The following is a 25,188-nucleotide window of genomic DNA, read 5'->3' on the forward strand; positions in this document are numbered from 1 at the left end:
TTTGGCTTGTATCCATGTGTAATAACTTGGAAACATCCACACATTCTCCCCGCCAGATCTTGTTCCGTTGTATTAATATTATTACTGCGTAAGAATCTTTTTTCTGTCTCACTCTTCACTTCTGAATTTCCACCCTTCTCTTCCCCTTTCTTTACGTTTTCCTATTCGGCTCCCAGACTTTACCTCCTGATCTTCACAAGCGACACTATCCCTCTTGTCTCCTTATGTTGCATCTGACCTGTTGACTTTTTTCCCACCCCTCGACTCTTGCACCCTTGACATTTGCACATCACCCACTGCAACGGAGTTATCTTCAAGCCTTCACTTCCTAGAGATCCCTACATCCCATACTGACAAACACTTTACCGTATGTGATATCATTGAGTAGGTGGATAAATGCCCGCAGAGCAGTAGTGTGGTCTCTTTGAATGCTCAAGAGGTGATACGATTTGGCACCAACTATAAGCTTGATCAATTCCCCTTTGTTGGTAAAAACGCGTAACACCATATCAGCAGCTTTTGGGATGGAGTGATAACGTGTTTGGGGTGAAGTTCTTCATGGCAGGATTCTAATACCCTGGTAGAGCTGCCAGGGCTGGTTTTGCAGAGTATCTAAAAGTTGGAATTGAGAAGATTGGCAGGGTTATGTGCGGATCCCTAGTTCAGAAGGGCAAGAGTGTTATGGGTCAATACTGAAGAACATTGAGCGATATGTTTACCCAAGAATTTTAGAATAATATTATGTTAGGACAGGAATGTCCCCTGATAGTCACTGTTGTTTTTTGACTCACTGTCAACCTCTTGTGCAATGACACAATGCACAGATCGTTAAGGTCCGGAGGAGCACCCAAAGTGCAACCATCCTAGTTAAATTATCACTGTCCTCTCACTTTGCTGTAAGGAACTTGCACTGGTGGAAGCATCGATCACAGTGGACGAGACAGGCCTTTCAATTTCAACACCATGGGAGAAATGTCTTTCGGCCTTTGAAGTCTGCTAGAGTCTTCCTCACCCAGGTCCTTTGCACCTTCCTCTTTGGACCTGGGCTGTGGAGTTGGGTGTGCAGATGCTGCCAGGATGAATCCACTTTGGATCCACAATTATATGAATGGTTGACTAGATGGAGATGAGGCTGGCCTGTTCAGAGACTTTTCTGATTAAACCCCTTGGGCGCGTCCGCGATTCTGCGCCTGTGCGGCGTCTTCCGTAGTGGGCGGGTTCATGACGGCCCCCAGCCGTCATCAGCACACGAGCCCTGTGATGCATGACGGGTGGGGGCCGTCATCAGCATCGAAGGGGTTAATGAGGCACTGGAATATACTCCACGTACCGCAGTGAATGGATAGTGAGGGGGTGGCAAATACTCCCTTAAAATAAACTGTCCCCTCAATATATTACTGCTACATCTTGTCCCAGTGGTGACCCGCACCTGCTCTCTCTCACCATCGCGGTCAGTCTAACCTCTCCTGGACTCCTCACAATCACAGTCACCAAGGAAACCAGCCTGTTCTGTGCACTGAAGCCCCTTTAAAGGTTAAACATCCTAAACAATTGGCACCTCATAAGAGACTTATCCCAAAAAACAGTGTTTTATTACCTAAAAACATCTTTGCTTGTACTCCTTGCTACATTTCTATTACTGTAGAAGGGGTTGGGGGAGGGGGCGGGAATGTTCAGCCCCTACACTAGCTTCAGCTCTGCTTCTTCCCAGAGAATTGCATCATTATGTTAATAGTGGAATTAATACGTGGGGTTATTATAACTAAACGAAGGTGGGAAACAATGGGTATATATTATCTGAAAACAATAAAAAAAAATAAAAAGAGGAAAATCATAACTTGCTACAGAAAGTGAGTACAGTTTATTCCATGGATTCAGTAGCCCTGGGTGCATCCACGTCATTAGAAGGGATGTATTGTGGTGAATTAGTCCCACTGCAGCCTCTAGAGTTCAAGGCTCCCATCCATATGGTCATAGAAAGTGAAAGTTCAGTCACAAACATTCAACTCTTTCCCTTTTGTCACCTCTTCAGGAATGAATGAGGGGTTCTCTTTGCTGCACGAAGAGGTAGCAACTCACCCTAGGAATGTTATTCTAAAACCACCAAGAACTAGAAGATACTTTAAGCATCAAGGAAGCTTTTGTGCCCCCGACAGGAACCTGTGGGTACCCCCCTGTGCTATGGTGCAATTTAACTGGGCTGCCATGATCCCCAGGTCTGGGCACCTAGGCACTAGATTACACACCCGTTCATCCTTGGGGTCTATCTGGGCAGGTCAGAAGCATGGTGTCCTCTTAGTGAAGATCCCAAGGGCCCGGGTCACCTCAGTCTATCACAGGCGCTGGGAGCCGGACAACCCTCAGACGTGCAGCACCTTCATGTGAGAAGACACTCGCCCTGCAGACTGACTACTGGCAGCCTCTCTCTCTTTCTCCACCGACCCTTTTTCTCTCTCTCTCCCTCCCCTCCATCTCCCTTTCTCTTATACACTCTCTAGCCACTCTCCCTCTCACTCCATCTATTTCTCTCTCCATTCCTTTCCTCTCTCCCCTTTTCTTTCTCTCCCCCTCACAGTGTATCTCATCGTGGTACATCCGTTCACAGCTCGTGTACCACGACGGGGTACTGACGGCGAGAGCGGGCCCCCTTCCCTGAGTTGTTGCCAGGTAGAGGTGGGGTTACTTATCCTAAAGTCTAGGATAAGTTCCAGTAATACCAAACTACATTGGATTACTGGTTTTGTATCTTTTTCTTTATTTCACATTAATAGCAGCAGCTTTGTTTCCTACTTTTGGTCCTGAAGAAAGCCTTGATACTTACACAGATCGAGGAGGCTGAAACATGTTGACCGTATTTTATATTTAGCAGTTTGAATCTATACTGCTCTCTGCACTACTTTTTAACCCTACCAGTGTGAGCAAGTGAATACACATTTTTTTTGCCCCACTAGGTAGTTTTAAACTCACTTTTCTATCTCACTTATCTACATTTTTGTGTGCTGCGTCCTCACTACACTAGTAACTCACATATGGGTTTTTAACAACCTCAATAAACCATCTCATAAAACATCCCAGAGCTCCTTCCTCACAGAGAGGGAGTAGTAACCCTCAGTGGTGACTAGGTTTCCCACCGGGAGGAGAAGCTCATATGATAAAGCATGCCAGCTATGGTGGGTGAGGGCATTCGTCCTGAAAGGCATTGCTCCTCTTTGGGGCTTTTTTCTCTGTGAGACACATTCTCTTTCCTCTTTGAAACTGATTTCATGCTAGCACACACCCGAGAAGTTTTTGGTGTTATTATTGTACTGTGAAAGGGGATACTCTTCTTGCTGGTCTATAAATTATCTCCCTTGGACCTTCTCTGATTTTTTTGTGTTTTGCTCAGTCTTGGACCCCACAGTAAGGTGAAGCCCTAGGGCACCAGTGTCAAGAGGCTCTCTTTGTTATAATTCAAGTCCAGTTACCCCAGATTGACACAGCACTCCTGACAAAAGTTCGACAATTGCAAGGTTTGTAAATTGATCTGTTTAATATGATTTTGTAAAATGTTTCATGTGTAATATTAATTTATCAACATTTTAATAGTTATACTGAAGTAAATTAAAACCACAATCCTAGAATTCATAATGAGTTTAAATGAATGTCTAAGGCTTGGAGATCCATTTCTTAGTGACGTCAGCTGGCAGCCATTGGTAACAGCATGAATGTTTATGTAAATGATACATTACAGTACAATCATTATAAAGTCGGGAAAGCCCTTGCCAGGGTTTTAACCAGTGACATCTGGATTATAGGTCCTTCAGATGTGCCTCAACCCACTGCGCTACCTTATGGAAGTCACGACAATAAGGCTGAAAGAGAACACAATGAGCCCACGTCTTACTCAAGAGACGAGAATTACAACCAATCTCCATGAAGCAGAGACTCGGATATTAAGAGGCAGAAACCCCTAAAGGGATGACGAGGTGACGAGTATTACACATCATTCCTGCTCTCCCAGGAGCAGCATTTAAAACTCAGAGCAAAATCATTCTGATTTGTTTGTCCTTGTGCCAAAACCTCACTCCAAGTGACCCCCTCATTCCCTGACCGTTTGTATCAATAGCATTTTGGGACATGTGGTTTGTTTCTTTCAATTAAGTACCTCGTCATCTCAGTCCCAGCATGCACATGGTGTTGGCTTGAAAGGCAGATTTGTATAACATCTAAATGGTGTTCTTAAAGTATCATGAAAAAAAAGATTCTGCTTTTAATACAGAATGGCCTGTATATATAACATAACATCTGGAACAAGTACGAAGATACAACATAATCCTACCTAATATGTTTGCACAACCTGGAAATGTTTGGGGAGCCATGAAAGCACTGCAGGAGGCTGATATTGTGTTGTATTTGTGATGGAATACAACATTATTAAATTGTTCACAGTTAATGAACCTTATTTCCAAATGCTAGAGTCCACATGTCCTTGCACAGTGCACATTTTGTAAATTACAATAGTGGATTGTGCAGCAGGGCAGATGCTTCACAAGAAAACCACTTAATATAATAATTCCTATTTGTAAAGCACAAACATATCACCCCGTTAAGGATTTCAAGACGCTGGGGGATGTCGGGGAGATTAAATGAGCTATTGCCCAGAGTCACATGATGCTTAGCTGCTGCCAGCGATCGAACCGTGAGCTCCGCGTGGCGCCCTGTAAAAAATGGTTCTGTATTGTGATATATTTTTACTGGTGTTGCCATGCTCATCTAACAAAAAAAACTGTTCATCGAAAAAGGCTTTAAACCATGGTAAAGAAATGTCAGCATAATTCACTGGTGATGGAACACAAAAGCATTAACATTTAAGGTGAAAAAAGAGTGGCAAATAGATACCCATTTAGTGGCTGATTTGTACAAAGTAAAACCAGATAATCTGGATTAACTGTAGCTTCTCCGCTAAACCAAATTGTGTGACCATAGGCACATTTTTTACTTCACCGATCCTCCATTTTCTTCACTATCGAATACGAAAACACCTTCAAATCAGTGAGTTTAGGAAGCCAGTGGCACAAAAACATATTGTGTTTGATTATAATAGGCTATACTGTTGCTTTATATATAAGAATGTGGGCAGGACAGACTTTAGACTTAGAGGCACCTGGTGCGACAATCTTTTTTTGGCGCCCCTCCCCCCACGACACCTTTTGCAAAGATTCCCTCACTACTACCTTCCTTCAGTGCCACCCATCTCTCCACAGCCCCCATCTCACATGCATTTCGTTAGTTTCATAGTGCTATTCATACCAACCTAAGGATGCCAGATCACTTTAAACCACACATGTTATACAGAGGCAATTAATCTTACATGTGTAAATCAGTCTATAGGAAATGTTACACAAAATAATGAGGATTCTGTGATCAGCATGTGCATGCTCTTTGCAAGCCGCGTATTAACCCTCTGCGCTACTTTATGAGTCAAAACTGCTACTAGACAAAACTTACATCTCTCTTCAGCAGAAACATTAATCACCTGTGCTATCTTGACACTTTTATTGTTGCCGTAAACTGCGGGATACACAAGGAAACAGAAGGTGCTTTAAAAATCTCAAGTTATTTCTGAACACAGAGCCGCTCCTAGGTCAGCGCAGGTGCGGCTGCACCTGTCGCACTGCCCTAAAGCCGGCCTGACCTTTGACCCAGCACATGGAGCCCCATTACTAAAGAATGCATACAACACAAAGACTCTGACGGCCTGCGGCAGAGCGCTGAAGCTCGGAACTGTGTGACATAAGTCAGTGCGGAAATACGGGGACAATGATTTATTAATAATAACAAGTCACAAACATACCAGTTTACTGGGAGACAACATCTATGTCACTATGAGAACAATCCTGATGGAATGCTGTACAGGGGCAGAGGAGCCCTTTACAGCTGCAATAAACTTTGCAATAGCTGGGCCCCTCTCAAAAGACTTCTCCCCTAACAGAACGTTTTTTTTATTTCAATCTATCTATTCTTGTGCTCATTGTTATCACTGCAGAACGGGGTGGAATGGAGGGATGAGGGGCTGAAGCACCCTGCAGCTCTCACACCAGCCTCAGCTCCGCTCCTCCCCTGAAGGGGGGGGGTGAGAGGGAAGGATGGGGGGCTGAAGCTCCCTGCAGCTCTCACACCAGTCTCAGCTCCGCTCCTCCCCTGTAGGGGGGTGAGAGGGAAGGATGTGGGTCTGAAGCTCCCTGCAGCTCTCACACCAGCCTCAGCTCTGCTCCTCCCCTGAAGGGGGGGTGGGTGAGAGGGAAGGATGGGGGGGGGCTGAAGCTCCCTGCAGCTCTCACACCAGCCTCAGCTCCGCTCCTCCCCTGTAGGGGGGTAGGAGGGAAGGATGAGGGGCTGAAGCTCCCTGCAGCTCTCACACCAGCCTCAACTCCCCTCCTGGACAGAGCCAGAAGTAGGGGAAGAGCCTCTGTGTGAAGGGGGCCTGGGGGAAGGTGTAGAGAAGCTCCATGGAGTCAGCATTATACAGGGACAGCCGCCCCCCCTCGTAGTCCAGATACACCCCCAGCTTCAGGGGCTTCTCACGAGGGGATAGAGGGGTCTCAGGATAGGTTAGAGCCTTACAGTGGCCATGACATCCCCCTATAGCCCAGACTCCCTGCTCAGGTGACCATGTGAAGCGTCCGTTCCTGTTCACAGATTCTGCGGCAACACCCACATGCCAGCCTCCTCCCTTCTGCAGCGGCTGCACCTCCCAGTAATGTCTGCCGGAGGTGAACCCCTCGCTCCCCAGCACACAGTAGTAGTAGGTGAATCTCTTCGTGGTGTCCGGGAGGAGCTGTGTGGTGTCTGAGCATCTCAAAGGTCTCTGCCCCTCAGGCAGGAGGAGCCGAGGATGAGCCGTTTCAGGATCCAGAGTCACCATCACTGCAGAGAAGAGATTCACAATTAGAGATTTAATGACACAAAGAAAGGCTGTAATTACTGTTTTACATAGGATTCATTTAAAACACATCTGGAAAAAGCAGGCTATGCTAGAGAGCGCCCCGCACTAGACTGATCACTACATACACTAAAGTATGCATTTGTCTAAAGCACACACTACATGAAACAGCACACTGTACTAAATAGACACGATATTCTACTGAGGACTCGAAAATTCTACTCACCCACTTGCAATGGCCAGTCAGAGTTTATCAGGTTGAGCTATTTTTAGCACTTACTGGTCCATTCTGGCGAGTGAACATAATCTGGAAAGGAACAGGTGTTCTGTTCATTCAAAAGGTGGTTGAGCAATAAAGAGGGCTTTAAATCTTGCTTTTATCTTGACACACTTGTTGTCTGTTCAAGGAAAGAGGTCAAATGTCAGTTTGTCTTTTTCCAAATCGCTGCTTGGAAAATTGAGCTTTTTTCCACTCTTACTACAGTTCGAGGTTTTTGAGCTGTGTGACAGTTGTGAAACAAAAGGCTGTAAGATGCCATGTTTTTATTCTAACCTGTAACATTTAAATAGCTTGTAAATGGCAGTCTGAGATGCTCGGAAAAGATATAAATGGATTATTTCCACTCACAAACAATGATGGGTGGATGAAAATTGGGTAGCGCGTAATGAGGCTTCCAACAGTAAAGACTAAGACATTCTGGCATACTCTTGCCCAAGGCAATCCTAAAGCGAATAGCTCTTGAGTCAGTGATTCAACCCCAGTAATGGGTAGAGCATTTTTCAGCGATTTATGCTACAACAGCTCCTCCCCCAGGTGAGGCGGAGCCAGCAGTCTTTGTACCAGAATTTGATAGTAATCTAGGGACAAATTCAATTCATTTTTCGCCTCAGGAAACCAACCAAGCCATACAGCCTATGCCTGAAAGCAAACCCCTGGGCCTGGTGGAATCCCAGGGGATTTGTATTGTTCAGAAATCTCTATCTGGGGACTGTATATAAATTCACTCACAAATGGAATAGTGAAAGGAGGGGCGATGCCAGAAACATGGTCAAATGCAGAAATCTTACCCGTATACAAAAAGCATGATAGTCATACCCCTATTAACTATTCACCAAATCGTTTAATTGATCATCTACAGAAGATCTTTTGCTGACAGATATCAGATAGACTACAGGATTGGATTGATATGGTGATAATCTTCTCTCCCCCGCAGGTGGGTTTACATGCAGGGGTGAGTACTATTGATCACATCTTTTGATTTGATCTTATCCTGGCAAAATATCTGCGGCAGACTGTTGAATCACCGTTATTTGGCTTTTGTAGACCTATGGGTGGCCTTTAATTTAGTTCCGAGGCGGCTCCTGTGGTCCACCCTGGCCAAAATGGGCATTGACCATGACCTCTTAGATGTACTAACAAGACTTCATAATACTACTACTGCCCAAATCAAATGGGGAATGCTAGGAAATCTGACAGAGAGCATATCAGTGCGGAGAGGAGTGTGGGAAGGGTGTGTCCTTGCACCTATACTCTTCCCTCTATAAATAGTTTTGTTGAAGTGTAGAATGAGTGCATCCATGATTGCCCACGGTTAGCGGGCTCCTTCATACCTGCTCTGCTTTCTGCGGATGATGCTCTTTTGATGTCCTATGTTTTCCGAATTCTCTGATCTTTAACCAGCAAGGAGCTTGTGTAGCTAATCTTACTATGAAAGTATTCCCATTTCGAGGAAGATGGCGGACACTCCGGTGTCCGAGTAAGGGAGGTCTCCGACGCTCGCTCTACCTACCACCTCCCTGATCCTCGCATGGCTGTCGAGAATACTTCGTCAGCCTTACCTGCTTCTTGATCTAGACGGCAGTCTTCTCAACCTGCATTGAAGAAGAGAAGTAACGCTCTCAGAGGCGTTCGTATGTGCCGCCGAAGGTGCTGTTGGAACAACTGCCTGCTCCAGGGGGCCCCTCCTCCCTCCTTCCCGATCTTCGATCTCCGCTCTACTCTGGCTCTGGCTCCGGCGGGAGTAAAAAAAAAAATAATAGTAGTTTTCAGCAGCTGTCTCCTTGTGCCATCTATCGGAGCCTGGTGGTCTCTGTCTGACGCGATGTTGGTATGCTGAACTTTCTCTGCTTGGCCGATTTTGCTGCCCTGAGACGGCGGCAGCTTTCAATCATTGGATTTCGGCGGCTGCTCTTCGGTGTCTCTTCACTCTCCGGTAGGTGCTGCGGGAGAGCGTCCTGTCTTTCCTGTCTCGCTTCAAGGGGTGTTGATTCAGGTTGTTGTTTGGCTGAAGATTGGCTGGCACCCCCGCACTGTAAACTAGGTATACCCGCTGTTTTTGAAAAGTGTGCCAACGTGAGGGAAGCAGCTCCTGGGACCAGTGTGCACCTGGATTGTTCCCTGCGAAACCCGGAGCGGAGTGACATAGCTGCAAGGATGAGGCCGAAGGCTACGAATATTAACCCTAATCCTGGTGCTAAAGGTGTTAAAGGAGCAATCACGAGGGCAGCAGCGGCGGCTAATACCCCTGGGGGGTCAACACTAAGTACAGAGTCTGATCTCAGGGTCCAGAGGAGAACAGAGAGGGCGAATGAAGTCGACTCCAGCACTGTTACTAGTGGGGAGGACGGGGTAAATCCAGATCCGACGAATACATCCACAATTCCTCTCGTCTCCTCAGTCTCCTCAGCAAGGCCTGATGACTCCTTACAAAGACCCAAACTTATAATCCTGTCGATCTTTAATAAAAACAAGAAACGGAATCAGCCAAAGGAAGATAAAGTAACAGACCAGGAAATACCAGAACAGCTTTCGGACGCCAGAGTGTCAGAAGTGAACTCCTCCCCCCTCACTGCCTTGGGCACTGCTCCATGTAGCCTTGACCCTGCCTTATCTACTATCCATACTGATCCTATAATTGTCACTTTACCTCTGTTGCCAACTGGGCTCCCCTCTCACGAAAAAGAAAAAGAAATAACGAACGATTTGGACTCTTGTGATTCATGGGGGAAATTTTATTCCATGTCAGATGTATCAGTGGTCTCTGAGGGGGAGGTTGAGGACGAAAATGTGGGGTTCGAAGGTGAGCGCGCAGAGGTTGATCTGGACTGGGTTGATGATCATAGTCTAGCTGGCTCTAGTCACTTGGGGGAAGAGGAAGAGGAAAACTTTTTGAGCTCATCTGGGGGTGATAATTCTGTGTTAACTGTTTTGGAGTCAGGTGCTGCGCTACCATCATCACAGGTCATTACTGAATCTAGTCTTACCGATGCAGCTATGAATAAAATACCCTCATCTGAAGATCCAATTAGCAGCATTCCTCATACTCTTGCTATAATTTATCAGGCTGTTATGACTCATAGGGAGGAGACCAAAGCTGAAAGTCTTTGTATCCATGGTGCAGTACGTAAGCTACAGAACTCAGTTCGGCGGATTGCTAAAACCAACGCAGAACTTTCAACTAGAGTTGCGGAGGCTGAAAATAGGATATCTACTATCGAAGACGATTTTTCCTCCTGCAAAGATGAGGTGTCAGCCCTGCATTCTTTGCGAGACGACATTAACTGGAAACTCAGTGATATGGAAAACAGGGCTAGGAGGAATAACCTCCGAATACTGGGTATTCCGGAAGGGGAAGAGGGACAAAATATTTGATTTGATTTGATTTGAAAAGAATTTATTAAGCGCGACTAACACCATTAGGTTTCTTGGCGCTGTGCTGGGGCGTGGTGAAGATAAATGAAGAGGAATCAGAATCTAAGGATACGAGATGGTAAAAAGGAAGGTTTTAAGAAGTGATCTAAAGCCAGAGTATGAAGGTGCCAGTCTGCGGGAGAGAGGAAGGGAGTTCCAAAAGGATGGGGCCAAAAGAGAAAACCTCAGGCCCCCGTGTTTTTTCCTCTTGAACCTAGGGACGGATAGCAGGGCCATTTGGGATGAACGTAAGTTGCGGGACGGAGTGTAAGAATGAAGAAGAGAGGAAATAAAAGAAGGACCTAGACCAGAGAGAGACTTAAAAATAGTGCAGCCTAACTTGAATTGGCAGCGGGCGGAAACCGGCAGCCAGTGAAGACTCTTTAAGAGTGGACGGACGTGCTGATCTTTAGGCTGGTGAAAAATCAGGCGCGCAGCCTGATTTTGTATCAGCTGGAGTCTTCTCTGTTGGTACTCAGAAATACCGACGTATAGCGCGTTAGCATAATATACGTCAGTATGTTATCGATCTCTGTATTGAAGCGTTCCCTGAGCTAAAAGATTGGGAGTGGGAGAAAGAGCTGCAAAGAGTTCACAGGTTCCCCTTTCAGATTCGGCCAGGTCGTAGGGGTGAGGAGAGTAAGCCAAGGGCTATTCTTATCTGTCTTAATAACTTCTTATTACGAGAGCAGTTATACGATCTTGCTCGCCCTGACCGTAAACGTAGGGCCAAAGGTTGTGAGTTTTTCGTGCGTCCTGACTACTGTCAGGCGACGGTACAGGAAAGATGGCATCTTCGTCAACTTATTGCCAATTTTCAAAGTAAGGGGGCACAAGCCTTTCTATTAAATCCTGCTACGCTGAAGGTCATTGCTAAAGAGAAAACTTTCTTTTTCACCTCTGAAATCAAGGCAAAGGAGTTCTTTAACACTTTGTGATGTTCAGCTGGCGTACATGCTATATCTATCAAATTTCCTATCATGTCTGTTTCTGGGTTAACCAGCTGATCATTATTCTGATGTGGGGCTAAAAAAATCTCTTCTTCTTTCCTTTCACTGTAAGGTATTCTCATGTCTTGTTTTTCAGATATCCTAGTGGTACCTCCATTGTTGCTTTTCTGCGCTTATTCTTAAAAAACGCTGTACATAGAGAAGTCACTGTTATTGTAGCGGGGGTCAGGGGTGGTAGGAGAGCGTCCACACCTTTCTTTCTATCACAACAGGGACCATTCAGTCCCTTAGCCTCAGAGAGGTGGGTTTGTTGGGTGGTGGGGGGGGGTGAGGGGAGTTCGTAAGGGGGATTTTGGGTTGGGAGGGTGGGGTGGGGTTGGGGTAGAGGGGCAAGGAACAGCAGAAGCAGAGGTAGTCTATTTTGGGGGGCAGGGACAATACTTAAGGATTTGAGAATGCAAGCGAGGTGTTGCAATAATAAAATTTCATCAGCTTTCTTTTCTCTTCTTTGATAAAGGCTAAGATATCTAAGATATGTATCTGCTCTTGGAACGTCTGTGGGCTTAATAACAGGAAAAAAGGGGTGTTATGGCATTGATCTTAAAGAATATGGAGGTGCAGCTATTATGTGTCCAGGAAACACATATCGTGTGGAATAACAGGGACTGTCTGAGGGATTTAGGGCTAGAAGTTTTGGTGTGTACAAAGCAAGGCTCAACTACTAGAGGGGTTGCGATTTTGAAAAAAATTGGTTGAGGGGGGGGGGGGATTGTAAACGGGCCAAGGCAGACTCTTATGGGAGGTGGGCTATTATTGAATTGAAGGTAAACACTTCTGTTTATACTATTTGTTCAATATACGCTTCTAATTTTGATGACCCGGAAATGCTTAATGAGATCAGCATCGAACTTGCTTCCTGGCCCGCTCCTCTCGTGGTCTGCGGAGATTTTAATCTCCATTTACCGTCAGACTTTGAGATTCGTCACAATGGTGTCTACTCCGGTAGAAAGCATAAGGTGTTTAAAGCCACCAGGGGGATGGTTAAGGAGCTTGGTTTAGTTGATGTTTGGTCGCTGAAAAACTCTGGCATGCCTGGGTATACTTTCTATTCAGCTCCCCACCAAAAGCATGTGCGTATTGATTATTTCTTTGCTGCCTCAGAACTACTAACTAATGCCAAAATCGACATCTATCCTAGGATAATATCAGACCATAACCCGGTTATTCTTGAATTAGTGATTGATAATGGGTCATATTCTAATAGGAGATCATGGACCTTTGATCGTCAGCTATTAGTTGACCAGACTTACGTACAACATATGGTCCAATGGATACCTGATTTTTTTGAGTTCAACTTAAATTCAGCTCCGATAGGCATTATGTGGGATGCTTTTAAAGCCGGCGTGCGGGGGGGAGACGTTAAGCTTCTCTATAAATAAACAACGCAGCATCAGGGTCAAACAAGCTATGGAATTGTCCAAATTACGCTCTTTAGAACTAGCTTTATCCCGCATCATTAATTCAAGCCCACTTTATGAACAAAAATTGAAGGAGGTGGCAATCCAAAGAATTAAAATTTATGAAGTTCTAGCCGAGAAATTAGCTGCACAAATAGCAATCCATCGCTCTGATATGTACGAGGTTGGCGAAAATTCAGGAAGTCTATTGGCCAAAAGGCTAAGACAGAAAGCTGTGGCTAGGAAGGTGGAGGCTATACAAGACTTTAGTGGTGTAACACATACTGAACCGGGAAAAATCTTAGATACGTTCAGAGAATTCTATAGTAACTTATACTCAAATGAAGACTCTTTATATACTGCTGAGGAGGTTGCCGAGTTTATTGGGGACTGCGTATTTTCGAAACTAACTAATTTCCAGAGTGAAATGTTAGAGGGGGAATTTGCAGTGCAGGAGCTTGAAGAGGCGATTTCTTCTTTGGCCGTGGGGGAAGCTGTGGGTCCCGATGTGATCCCCCTGGAATTTTTTCGTACATTTTTCTCAGTCTTGAAGGACTATATGTTGGAAGTTTAACCACGGCACAAGAAGGCATATCTCCCGCCTCGTTTTTGAAATCTATAATCACGATTTTTCTAAAGAAAGATAAGTCTCCGTTTTCTCCATCTTCATATAGACCAATATCCTTGATAAACGCTGACAGTAAGCTATACTCTAAAATCATAGCTACTCGGCTTTCTGGTTTGATCTCTTCTTTAGTTTCCCAGTTGCAACATGGGTTTATTCCTGGCCGGGACACAACGGATCACGTGTGTCGTGTCATTGCTCTAATGGATTGGGCAGAGGTGACTAAAACAGCTATAGGTGTGACCCTGTTGGATGCCGAGAATGCATTCGACAGGGTTGCCTGGCCTTATCTCTGGGAAGTCCTTTGTCTGAAGGGGTTCGGGCCTCGGTTCCTTCAGTCAGTACAGACTATGTACTCGGCGCCAAAGGCAGCTATACACCTTGCTGGTAATGAGTCTGCTTTTTTCCAATTCTACGGGGCACTAGGCAAGGTTGCCCATCTTCCCCTCTTTTATTTGCCCTATATATTGATTATTTTTTGGTTAAACTAACGGAATGCAGAGAAATTAAACCTATTACCATTGCTGAGGTTGAATATAGAGCATTAGCTTATGCTGATGACATTGTGGTAACAACAAAACAAAAGACAACGGGAATGCGGACTTCCTATCACGGGTATTTCCTCTCCCCGATCGGGAGAGTCCAGGGGGGGAGGAGTGTGACGGGGTGGGTTCCCTTGCACCCCTAGAGGGGGATCAGACTATGGGCTGGTGGTCAGCCACCGCTGTTTCACGTACCTCCGTTCCCTCCCTGCAGTAGCCTGACAGCCCCGAGGAAGAGGACTGGAACACCGGAGACCCGGAATACTGGTGGCCGACGAAGGACGGAATCAAACCCTGTGCCTTTAAGGATTTGGAGCCCGCACTGACAGCCCCACCCCTATGGAAGAACGCGCCGGCGTCAAAAGAGGCCCGGAAACCGGAAGCGAGGAACATCGTTTCCCAGGAGGAGGAGAGGAGTGAAACCGAGGAGCGAGTGAGCAGTTACCGCGGAGCTGAGGAGAACATCTCGAGACCAGGAGAGGAGTCGGAGAAGCCAGGAGGCCAACGGAACAACGAGCCGCCCCGCCACACTCCCACGGGAGGAGTGTGGCTCCAACAGGTACGGGGTCGTGTGGCGGGTTGGATGGGACACCGAAACCTGCCTCCCATAGAATAAGTGTACAGACCCGGGTACAGCTACCCCTGATCCCCGGAATCACGAGCACTAACCCCCTCACGAGTCGCTCTTTGTAATTACACCTGAGCACTGGTTTCCCTCACCCCCGGTCCTTAAAACGTATAGTACCTGCTTGGTCCTAATACTTCCTTTGTCTCTTGTTCCACACGGCGCGACCTGGTTCACTGGAAGACCGGACCCGAGAACGAGGCATCGTGGATCCTCCCGTACTACGACCTACGATCCCGCCGCGTTCGCCAGAGAACGCAAAACCAGCAGACAGAGAAAGACCTATACCCAAATAAAGTCCTCTTTAAAAAGTCTATTCAATTTCTCTGCCTCTGCTTCAATTGAACAGTCCACCAAGGCCTCGACTAGAGTAGAAGCAGCTAGCCCTGTCCCCAAGCCATCAATCACCCCGGGACAGCACCTCTGAACTTCTGCAAGTATATGTTTGCAGTGTAGGTCTTTCCTTCCATAGGATGACATTACCACGTTTGAGGTTTATACCTCAAAAATTTTATTTGCACTATTTTGCTATTTTCTTGTAAAATCAATAACTCTGAATGTATGAAAGTATTCGAAGGATCTTGGTGTCTAAATGTATGTAAAAATCTGTGGCATTTTTATCACTTGGTCTCGGATTTCTTTTTGAATGTCTGAACTATTTATTGACTCTTGTGTGTGCAACAAATGCTTAACACTCCCCCCTGATAAGCCTACGGTGCTCGACCACACTACCACAAATAGAGCACTTGGAATATTAAAGTAAGCCCTGTAAACCAATAAGGTTTGCCTGGACTTTTTCCATTTGTGCACTTGCATTGGCACTACAGCAAATACCGATTTCTGAGGTAATTAACCATTTAAGAGTGGAAATCTCAGAATACTTCAATAACCGAGTTGCCCACAGTTGTTGATCCTAGCAGTTTCATTAATTTTAGGTTTAAAATAACGGCATCTAAATTTCCAACAAACTTAGTATGAATGTCCAAGGGGGAAGAATGATTTAAACCCAAAAAATGCAGCAGCACATATAGAATGTAGAAGTAAAATTCTAGAAAAAGCTGAAAAAGACAAAGGTTGCAAACACAAACCAAGTAATTGTACTGACTCGAGTGCACATTACCATTAACTACTGTGCCATCCCACCATTCCATATTACACCACCATGCCATGCCATTTTCATGAACAGTAACATACAGAGCCGATATTTACCTTTATAACTCATCACCATGGCCTCTGGGCACTGAATCTTCACATTATTACACCTGTAATAACACACATCATCTTTGTATTAAAGAGCAATGACATCTTACAGGAACAAAGGATAAACATCATATAAGACCAGTTCAGTATTAAGAGCAGCACCTGCGGACTAGAGCTCAGTGTGAGCTACTTTTTATACACAACAGTCAAAGTTCTAATGATATCCAAAAGTACCTTTAATATCTTATGCCAGGATGTGGGTGTTCTAAGTCAGGCAGATAGCTCAGTGAGAGTAGCATGCATCATGTGATGCCATGGAGTGCTACAGTGTGGGTCTTCTAGGCACAGTGGTTAGCTCAGTGAGAGCAGGGCTGACTAACAGGTTACATTGGCTCCTTGTGGAGTCTCAAGTATATACTTAATAAATAACTTCTTAACTGATCTCCACGAGTATCCCTGCCAGCACCCACAACATAACACTGCCACACCCAATTACTGCCAGTGTAAAACATGCAATGAAGGCACCAGCACCAGTTTTCAAAGAAAGATCACCAGGGCTGGCGAAATCCCAACCCTGGCCTTGGAGCCATGTCACACATCGGTGAGCCCCCTATTCCCCCCTTTGTGATATGCTAAGCATCACAGCTAAAGGTAGCCTTTGGGGCAGCAGGCTTAAGCCCTGCAGTGCTCATGGCGGCACGCCAATCAGCCTGCCATCTCACCCTTTTCCAATTTGTCACAGAGTTGGGAAAGGGTAGGGTGAAAGGGCAGAGACTGAAACCTCAAACCTGTAAATGTGCAAGGTTTCAGTTTCATGCTCCATCTCTGTAAACTGAAAGGAGAAATCTTTCAAATGGGTAAGAGAAAACCTTTAAAGCGTGAGTGTTTGTTGGTAAAAGTGTGTCAGTGAGAGATAGTGTGCGTGTGTGGGCGAAAGAATCAGTAATCGGTAGAGCTTCGTTTCAATGAAGATCACGTGAGTTTTAGAAAGAAGCTGAAGACCTGGTTCTTTTCAGGACCCCAGTAGTGATACCCTTGGTTAAGGGCTCCAAACCTGATGTACTTATCATATATCACATTTCACCCTAAACAGTTTCCGTCGAGCCTAGCGCTGTGATGTCCATTGGGATGAATGTTGCGCTTTACAAAATACAAATACGAAGTGAATGACAAGGAGTGATTGGAAGAGGGAGTACAAGTGTGGATAAATGATGAGTGAGCGAGAAGGACAGTGAGTGTTCCTGTGAGGGAGAATGACAGGGAGTGTTACTATGAGGGAGAATAACACTGGATGTTACTGGGTGTAAGACTTAGTGAGTCACAGTGTGAGTGAGTCAGCATGAGTGTGACCGAGTGAGAATCAGTGAGACTGTTTTTGTTATCGCGATTCTGAATGAGTGGGACGAAGTAGGAATTAGTGAGAATGAATGAGACTAGGAAAGTCAGTTAAATTGAATGAACCAGAGTAAGACTGATTGACTGACTGAGGGTATTTATAAAGCGCACTACTGCCGAGGCGTCTTGGCACTGGGGGTAAAGTGACGGACAGCCAACTGACATGTTCTGGTTGGGAAAAGAGCCATGTTTTAATTTCCTTCCCGAAGGTCGATCTATTCGGTAATCTCCTCAGGTGTAAGGACAATGAATTCCAAAGTTTGGATGCTAGGAAGAAAAAGCGTTTTTCTCCACACCTTACTCTTTTTATCTTAGGGAGGCGTACCAGGCCAAGAGAGGCTGACCTTAAAGACCGTGATGGCAGGTAGCAGGAGAACAATGATTGAACGTTCTCAGCCCCACCACCAAACAAGGCTTTGTGCATCATTGAAAGAGTCTTAAAGTCGACACGTCGTTGGACTGGGAGCCAATGAAGTTGTTTTATAGAATTAGATGTGGGATGATGCTTAGGGAGTCTGAGCAAGACTCTAGCTGCCCCATTCTGAATTGAGTGAAGTTTGGCAAGTTGGGCAGCACCTGCTCCCAAATAAAGAGCATTACAATAAGCAATTCTAGAGAGAATCGTGGCCCCTACCACTGTCTTCCTCAAATCAAAAAGGATGAACGGAAGAATCTTCGCAAGGCCTTTTAACATACAAATACAAGCGGATGAGACCTGATTAATATGAGAGGCCCAGGTGAGGTCTTTGTCGAACATGAATCCGAGGTTTCTGACTTTGTTAACTGGCACAGGACAGGTACCGGCTGTAGTTGGCCACCGAATATGATTCCAGATCGAAACTTTCTGACTAAACTCTAGGACCTCAGTTTTATCAGTGTTCAACTTAAAAAAGTTAGAGTTGATCCAGGTCATCAAGGCAGAAGTGCACTTGCAAAATTCACCTGCCATGGTATCCACTGATTGGGTTACAGATAAGCATGGGCGGATTTTGCGAATTGGCAATCCGCGAACTTGCGTATTTACGGATTCGCAATCTGCAAAATCCGCGAACTCTCGCGAATTGTCTTTTTTGTGTTCGCAAGGATTTCTGCCAGTTCGCGAGGGTTCTGTGCCAGTTCGCAATTGCGAACTTACTTGTCGGCTCGCAACGGCCGCGACTATGTTGTTTCTACATCTGGTTCCTCATCACAGGTTCACAGCACCCTCTGTTTCACCACTGCCACCCTCTGGTACACCCATGCCACCTCTGGTACATCACTTCCATCCTCTGGTTGGTTTATCACTGTAGATTATGGGGGTGAAAAAAAGCAAGCACACCTGCCCTGCTTCAACTGACATGAATTAATTTGGGGTTGATTAATGTGTCACTGAATTTAAACTTCCAGTCTGGCTGGCACCTGCTTCCTTATCTGTAATTTGCTTTCTGTTGCAGCGCAATTTTTTTTCACAGGACCTTTGTGGCCTATAGTTGCAAGTAGGCAACTGAACTCTGAAGGGGCCCCCCAGGAAGCACTACAGGGAATGGTTACTAATGATAAGATTGAACTTTTGCACCTGCTGAGTGCTTTCAGTTTTGTCTGTAATTGCTTTCTGTTGCAGTGTAATTTTTTTAACAGGACCTTTGTTGTATACTTGTAGCTATTCTCTGAGCCTGCTGTGAGGGTCAGAGCAGGGTCATAGAATAGTTGCAAGTAGGCAAATGAACTCTGAAGGTGCCCCTCAGGAAGCACTACAGGGAATGGTTACTAATGATAAGATTGAACTTTTGCACCTGCTGAGTGCTTTCAGTTTTGCAAAAATCCAAATATCCAGCAGCATCCACAAAAGCTAATCCTTCCAGGTCAAGATCCAAATCAAAGTGACCAGCACATGAAGAAAGCACTGGGAGGAGCCTGGTGGACAGGAACCGGAAGTTGGAGACTGTGGGGCACTTCCTTCCTCCCACCCCCACCCCCCAAAATGGACTCCTTGCAAAGAAAAAGTGCAGGCAAATGTCGACCTGAGGAGTTATTCTGATAAAAATCATACTTTTCAAGGTTTATGCTGCCTGCTGGTGGATTTCTTGTGCGAAATTGCAAATTTTGCAATCTCGCAATTGCGAGATTGTCGCTGCCCGCCGCATCTACGTGTTCGCAAGTGTTTACTCCCGCAAAATTGTATAGTATTCTAGTTGGCAAGTGCGACCAAGCAAAAAATCCGCTTCGCACGGATTTTACGAATTTTCGGCAAGTTCGCGAGAGTTCGCGGATTGCGAATTTACCGAAAATCTGCAAGCGGAACGGATTTTACGCCCATGCTTAGTTACAGACACTATAAGCTGAGTGTCATCAGCATGACACCAGAGTAAAGCTGTAACTTTTTATCATTCTAGCTAGGGGGCTACATAGATGTTGAAAAGTGTAGGCGATAAGGCCGAGCCCTGGGAGACTCCCCCAGGGATTGTGAACTCCTCAGATCGATATCCACCCCAAAAGATCACTTGTTCCCTAGACGATAAAAAGGAGGAGAGGAGAGCAAGAGCAGTAGCACTTATACCTACATTGTATAGTCTATGTATAAGTACCGCATGGTTCACGGTATCAAAGGCTGCTGTTAAATCAAGCAGGACCACTATGGCCCTTCCTCCCTCATCATCACCTAGCGTATTTCCTCCGTTGCCATAATTAAGGCTGTCTCCGTGGAGTATTTTGAACGGAAGCCCTGTTGTGTATTATCAAGGATGTTGATGGTCTCCAGAGAAGATCTACATTCTAAGTTCATAGCCTTCTCCGGAAACTTGGCAGGCAAAGGCAAGCAGGAGATGGGACTGTCATTTTTCTCGTCTAGTGGGTCCAGCTTAGGCTTTTTTAACAGTGGGCGAATACATGCTTTTTTCCATGCCATAAGAAAAACTCCTGAAGTCATAATTTGGTTTAGTACAGGGGATAAGACCATTCTTATTTCCTCAGGTGCCTACTGAAGTATAAACTGAGGACAAGGGTACAGGGAAGAGCCCGATTTTATTTGTAACAACAGGTCGGCTACTTTGTCCAGTAGCAATGATCGAAATTGCGATAGACCACAGTACTCAACCTTGTCATCAGACTGAGCGGAGACATTTCCCACTGTATCCTTAGCTGCTTCAAAAAGACCGTTGTATACAGACTGGAACTTACTTTGAAAAAAGCTGGCCAGCTTATCAACAAACCTTTGGTCTGGTGCAAAAGTTACATCCCGCGGACACTTCATCAATGCCGAGACTGTTTGAAATAGTTCTTTTGGGGAATTTGTTGCACTGAGAATAAGTGAAAATGAGTGTCACTAAGTGAGTCTGAGAATAAGTAAGAGTGAGTCACATTCATAGTGAAAGAGACTGAGTGAGAGTGAAGTGGAATGAGTGGGACTAAGTTGAAACAAGTGTGACGGAGTGATAGGTGCATCAGAGCGAGATTGATTTAGTTAGTGTGTTCGGCAGAGTGAGATTGAATGAGACTGAGTTAGACTAACTGAGAATGGCTGACACTAAGAGTGAGTCAGAGTGAGAATGAGAGAGTGGAGTAAGTGAGCCGTCCTCAAAGACAATGGCAACTCAGGCTCGCTTACAAGAATTGGAGTCAGAGATTACACAAAACCACTTTTAAATGTCGCCAGCCACCACAGCCTATAACATGGCCTGGGCGTCAAAACATTCCACAACTTTTACTTGTTTCCTACCATATGCCATTATTTGATATCCTGCTTTTTCAATTCCACTCCCTGGTACACGCGACCACATCATCTCCAATATACTTATAATGCACGTCATAATCCACTATTCCTCACAGGTTCTCAATTTACCTTGATCTTGCACAAGGGAGCATCAGAGCCCAACCGAACTCCGCAAATTTATAGCTTAAATTAATCTTTAGATTCATTGTCAACATCCTTATTGTCTGCTTCTGCTACCAATTTTACTTATAACCATAGGTATTGACTCTTCTTCTCTTAGACACCCATATTACTTCACCCATTATTAGAACTGTAATCCTGCATTGGCGATACAACTGGTAAACCTGGCCTATGCGGGCCAACAAGGGATGGTGAGAACAAAAAATAGGCTGCACTGAGTATGATTTCAGCATTTGGGTGACCTTGAGGGGAACGCAGTAAAAGAATTTTCACTCTGACAAGCATCGAGCAGGCCGGAGCCCTCTCAGCCCATAATCAGCGAAGACATCCTGAATGCTCCGAATCTGTGGGGTTAATTCTTAACGATTATTGAAAATGCCCAGAGGTTCAAGAGGGAGGTCCAAATTAGCGGAGAAAGTGATACCAAAGCTTGAAAAAATAGTTACAGAAAAGGGGGTGGTGATGAACAGAGTGTCTGAATTAAGCAGACCACTCTTACCCAGTCCAAAGATCAGGGCTTGATCCATCACCGTTATTTATCTCACTGCCCCATCCCAGCTCAGAACCTGGCTATATGCAAATTAGTCTGTCCCTGGCCCAGTGCATCATGGGAACAGGGCAGACCAAACTACCAAGCCAATTCTTCACCAGAAAGGAGACAAGCTACCGGGGACCGGTTTCTGGCATTTCAGCCTCTTCGGCCCGGCTTGCTTGAATCCTGATGGAGCAGTGAGAAAGGGACTCATGTCTGAGTATACCCTGCCACACCTATAGTGGCCAAAAACGATACAGAAAAGGGGGTGGTGATGAACAGAGTGTCTGAATTAAGCAGACCACTCTTACCCAGTCCAAAGATCAGGGCTTGATCCATCACAGTTATTTATCTCACTGCCCCATCCCAGCTCAGAACCTGGCTATATGCAGACCATCACCACCCCTTGTTGTAAATAATTTTGTCCACCCTAGGCGTGGAAGGGTATACTCAGATGTGAGTCCCTTGCTCATTGCACCATCAGGATTCAAGCAAGCCGGGCCGAAGACGGCTGAAATGCCAGAAACCGGTCCCCGGAAGCTTGTTTCCTTCCCAGTGTAAGAATTGGCTTTTGTAGTCTGGTCTGCCCTGTTCCCATGATGCACTGGGCCAGGGACAGACTAATTTGCATACAGCCAGGTTCTGAAACTGGGATGGTGCAATGAGCTAAAAAACAGTGTTGGATCTAGCCCTGATCTCTTGACTGGGTGAGAGTACTCTGCTTAATTCAGAGACTCTGTCCATCACCACCCCTTGTTGTAAATAATTTTGTCCACCCTAGGCGTGGAAGGGTATACTCAGATGTGAGTCCCTTGCTCATTGCACCATCAGGATTCAAGCAAGCCGGGCCGAAGACGGCTGAAATGCCAGAAACCGGTCCCCGGAAGCTTGTTTCCTTCCCAGTGTAAGAATTGGCTTTTGTAGTCTGGTCTGCCCTGTTCCCTTGATGCACTGGGCCAGGGACAGACTAATTTGCATACAGCCAGGTTCTGAAACTGGGATGGTGCAATGAGCTAAAAAACGGTGTTGGATCTAGCCCTGATCTCTTGACTGGGTGAGAGTACTCTGCTTAATTCAGAGACTCTGTCCATCACCACCCCTTGTTGCAAATAATTTTGTCCACCCTAGGCGTGGAAGGGTATACTCAGATGTGAGTCCCTTGCTCATTGCACCATCAGGATTCAAGCAAGCCGGGCCGAAGACGGCTGAAATGCCAGAAACCGGTCCCCGGAAGCTTGTTTCCTTCCCAGTGTAAGAATTGGCTTTTGTAGTCTGGTCTGCCCTGTTCCCATGATGCACTGGGCCAGGGACAGACTAATTTGCATACAGCCAGGTTCTGAAACTGGGATGGTGCAATGAGCTAAAAAACGGTGTTGGATCTAGCCCTGATCTCTTGACTGGGTGAGAGTACTCTGCTTAATTCAGAGACTCTGTCCATCACCACCCCTTGTTGTAAATAATTTTGTCCACCCTAGGCGTGGAAGGGTATACTCAGATGTGAGTCCCTTGCTCATTGCACCATCAGGATTCAAGCAAGCCGGGCCGAAGACGGCTGAAATGCCAGAAACCGGTCCCCGGAAGCTTGTTTCCTTCCCAGTGTAAGAATTGGCTTTTGTAGTCTGGTCTGCCCTGTTCCCATGATGCACTGGGCCAGGGACAGACTAATTTGCATACAGCCAGGTTCTGAAACTGGGATGGTGCAATGAGCTAAAAAACGGTGTTGGATCTAGCCCTGATCTCTTGACTGGGTGAGAGTACTCTGCTTAATTCAGAGACTCTGTCCATCACCACCCCTTGTTGTGAAAAAATAGTTGGCAGCCCTCAACATCTCTAGTAAATGGAGAACAGACAAGGGGCGACCATTTTAGGGGAAAAAACGTCTGATTACTCAACCCTGTGTCACATGAAAAATATAAATATAAACGTGACACCTTGATGTCCAGACAAGGGTGAAAGGGTTATGTGGACCCTCGCGAAAGCAACACAAATTGCACTGACAGAACATTGATCGAGGCATCCACTCACTCTTGACAGATTACTTGCTGATGCTTCATGCGATGGCGGAACAAGCTCCAAGCCAACTGCATACGGGTAGAACATTGGCAGACATTAGTCCCCACCATCCAAGGTGGACACCAACCCCAGAAGAGGATGCTGCCATCATGGATAGGAGAAGCAAAGGCAAAAAAGAAGACTGTTGTAGACCATATGTCAGTCACTCTGATCTGTGTGCGAACAAACTGACGCTAGTCAAAGAATGTCATTCGAGGAGCAAGCACAGACTCCCCGATGAACTGACTCCACGGGGGAGCCCTTGTTCAGGAGCAATGGGGACTGTGAAAGGAGGACTAGGGGAGGTGAAAAGAAACATCTCTTTTGCAGGTTTCAAAGTTTTTACCTTTCCAAAGTCTGGGCTTCTGGAAGGGGACGAGGATCTCCATGTGGGTAAAGGTTGGAGAGATCCCCAAGACAAAGTAATCACCTGAATCCTGTGTCATAGCCAGGAAATCCCCTGACCATCAGTGTTCAGGAACCCGAGGCCGCTGAGGACAGAGGAGGAGTGAAATGGACATGAACAAATGTTGCATATTAAATGCATAGCATCTGTAACTTTCTTTCGGTTTCATCTAGTCCTTCTTTAATTACGGCAGCGATGAGTGCGTCTTGCCTTTTAGGAAAAACTAGGCCGGTGTAAGTGAGCGATGTTTAGTTGGCATGATGGGGCTCTGCAAAGAGTGACCGCTCGCCCAGCACCGTGTGAACCACTCGTCCCAAACCCCCTTCACATTAACCGTCTGAACGGCTGTACCGAGTCTAGTAACCGTGCCAAAAACAGGCAGGCAGCGAGGACCTTCCCATAAAAACCCTATTCCGTAAAAGTGACTTTTAGTTGCAGTAAAAAAAAAAAAAAAACATGCGTCAGGGCTCTCGTCAGGAGACAACAGCAGCTTGCACTACACATTCCCCCTGCTAAGCTGCCAATGAGTAGCAACGCAACTACTGACCATCACACTCAAAGTGTGACAATTCTGAGGCTGAATTCTTTGTGTGTCCAAGAGTTTCCATGCACCAATGAAATTGACAAAATCACTCTTGTGAATAATGGAGGTCTGATTGGAGCAAGATTACCGTTTTGTTTAGTAAGTTTTCACGAAAGAACATGAACCACGCAAATTCTCAAAACTGTATTAAATGTGGATTAGCTGTCAATTACTGCTTTTTACTAAGTTAGTGCCCATTCATTTCTTGTACTTTATAGCAGTTTTAGGATCTAGTTAGAGTTTTTCGTTGCTCAAATGGTTGTGATTGTTGATATTTATAGGTTACCCTTCTCTTCATTTCTTGATTTTGCTCGCAAGAAAATGTCTCTCAAAGTCATTG

The 25,188-nt window shown here is 45.6% G+C and overlaps 1 protein-coding gene across 1 annotated transcript in view; it reads right to left on the minus strand.

Annotated features, from left to right (window-relative positions):
• Positions 1–3,507: 3,507 nt before the first annotated feature.
• LOC144754191 (E3 ubiquitin-protein ligase TRIM39-like) overlaps positions 3,508–25,188 on the minus strand; it is a 48,240-nt gene continuing 26,559 nt past the window's right edge. The window contains exons 5-7 of the mRNA XM_078641774.1: positions 16,022–16,074; positions 6,299–6,906; positions 3,508–6,052 (exon numbers count right to left, since the gene is read on the minus strand). Coding sequence (XP_078497900.1) covers positions 6,395–6,906; positions 16,022–16,074 — 565 coding nt within the window. The 3' untranslated portion in view covers positions 3,508–6,052; positions 6,299–6,394. The remainder of the gene's footprint in view (positions 6,053–6,298; positions 6,907–16,021; positions 16,075–25,188) is intronic.

This window comes from Lissotriton helveticus, chromosome 5_1 (assembly GCF_964261635.1).
Source record: "Lissotriton helveticus chromosome 5_1, aLisHel1.1, whole genome shotgun sequence".
NCBI classification, from domain to species: domain Eukaryota; kingdom Metazoa; phylum Chordata; class Amphibia; order Caudata; family Salamandridae; genus Lissotriton; species Lissotriton helveticus.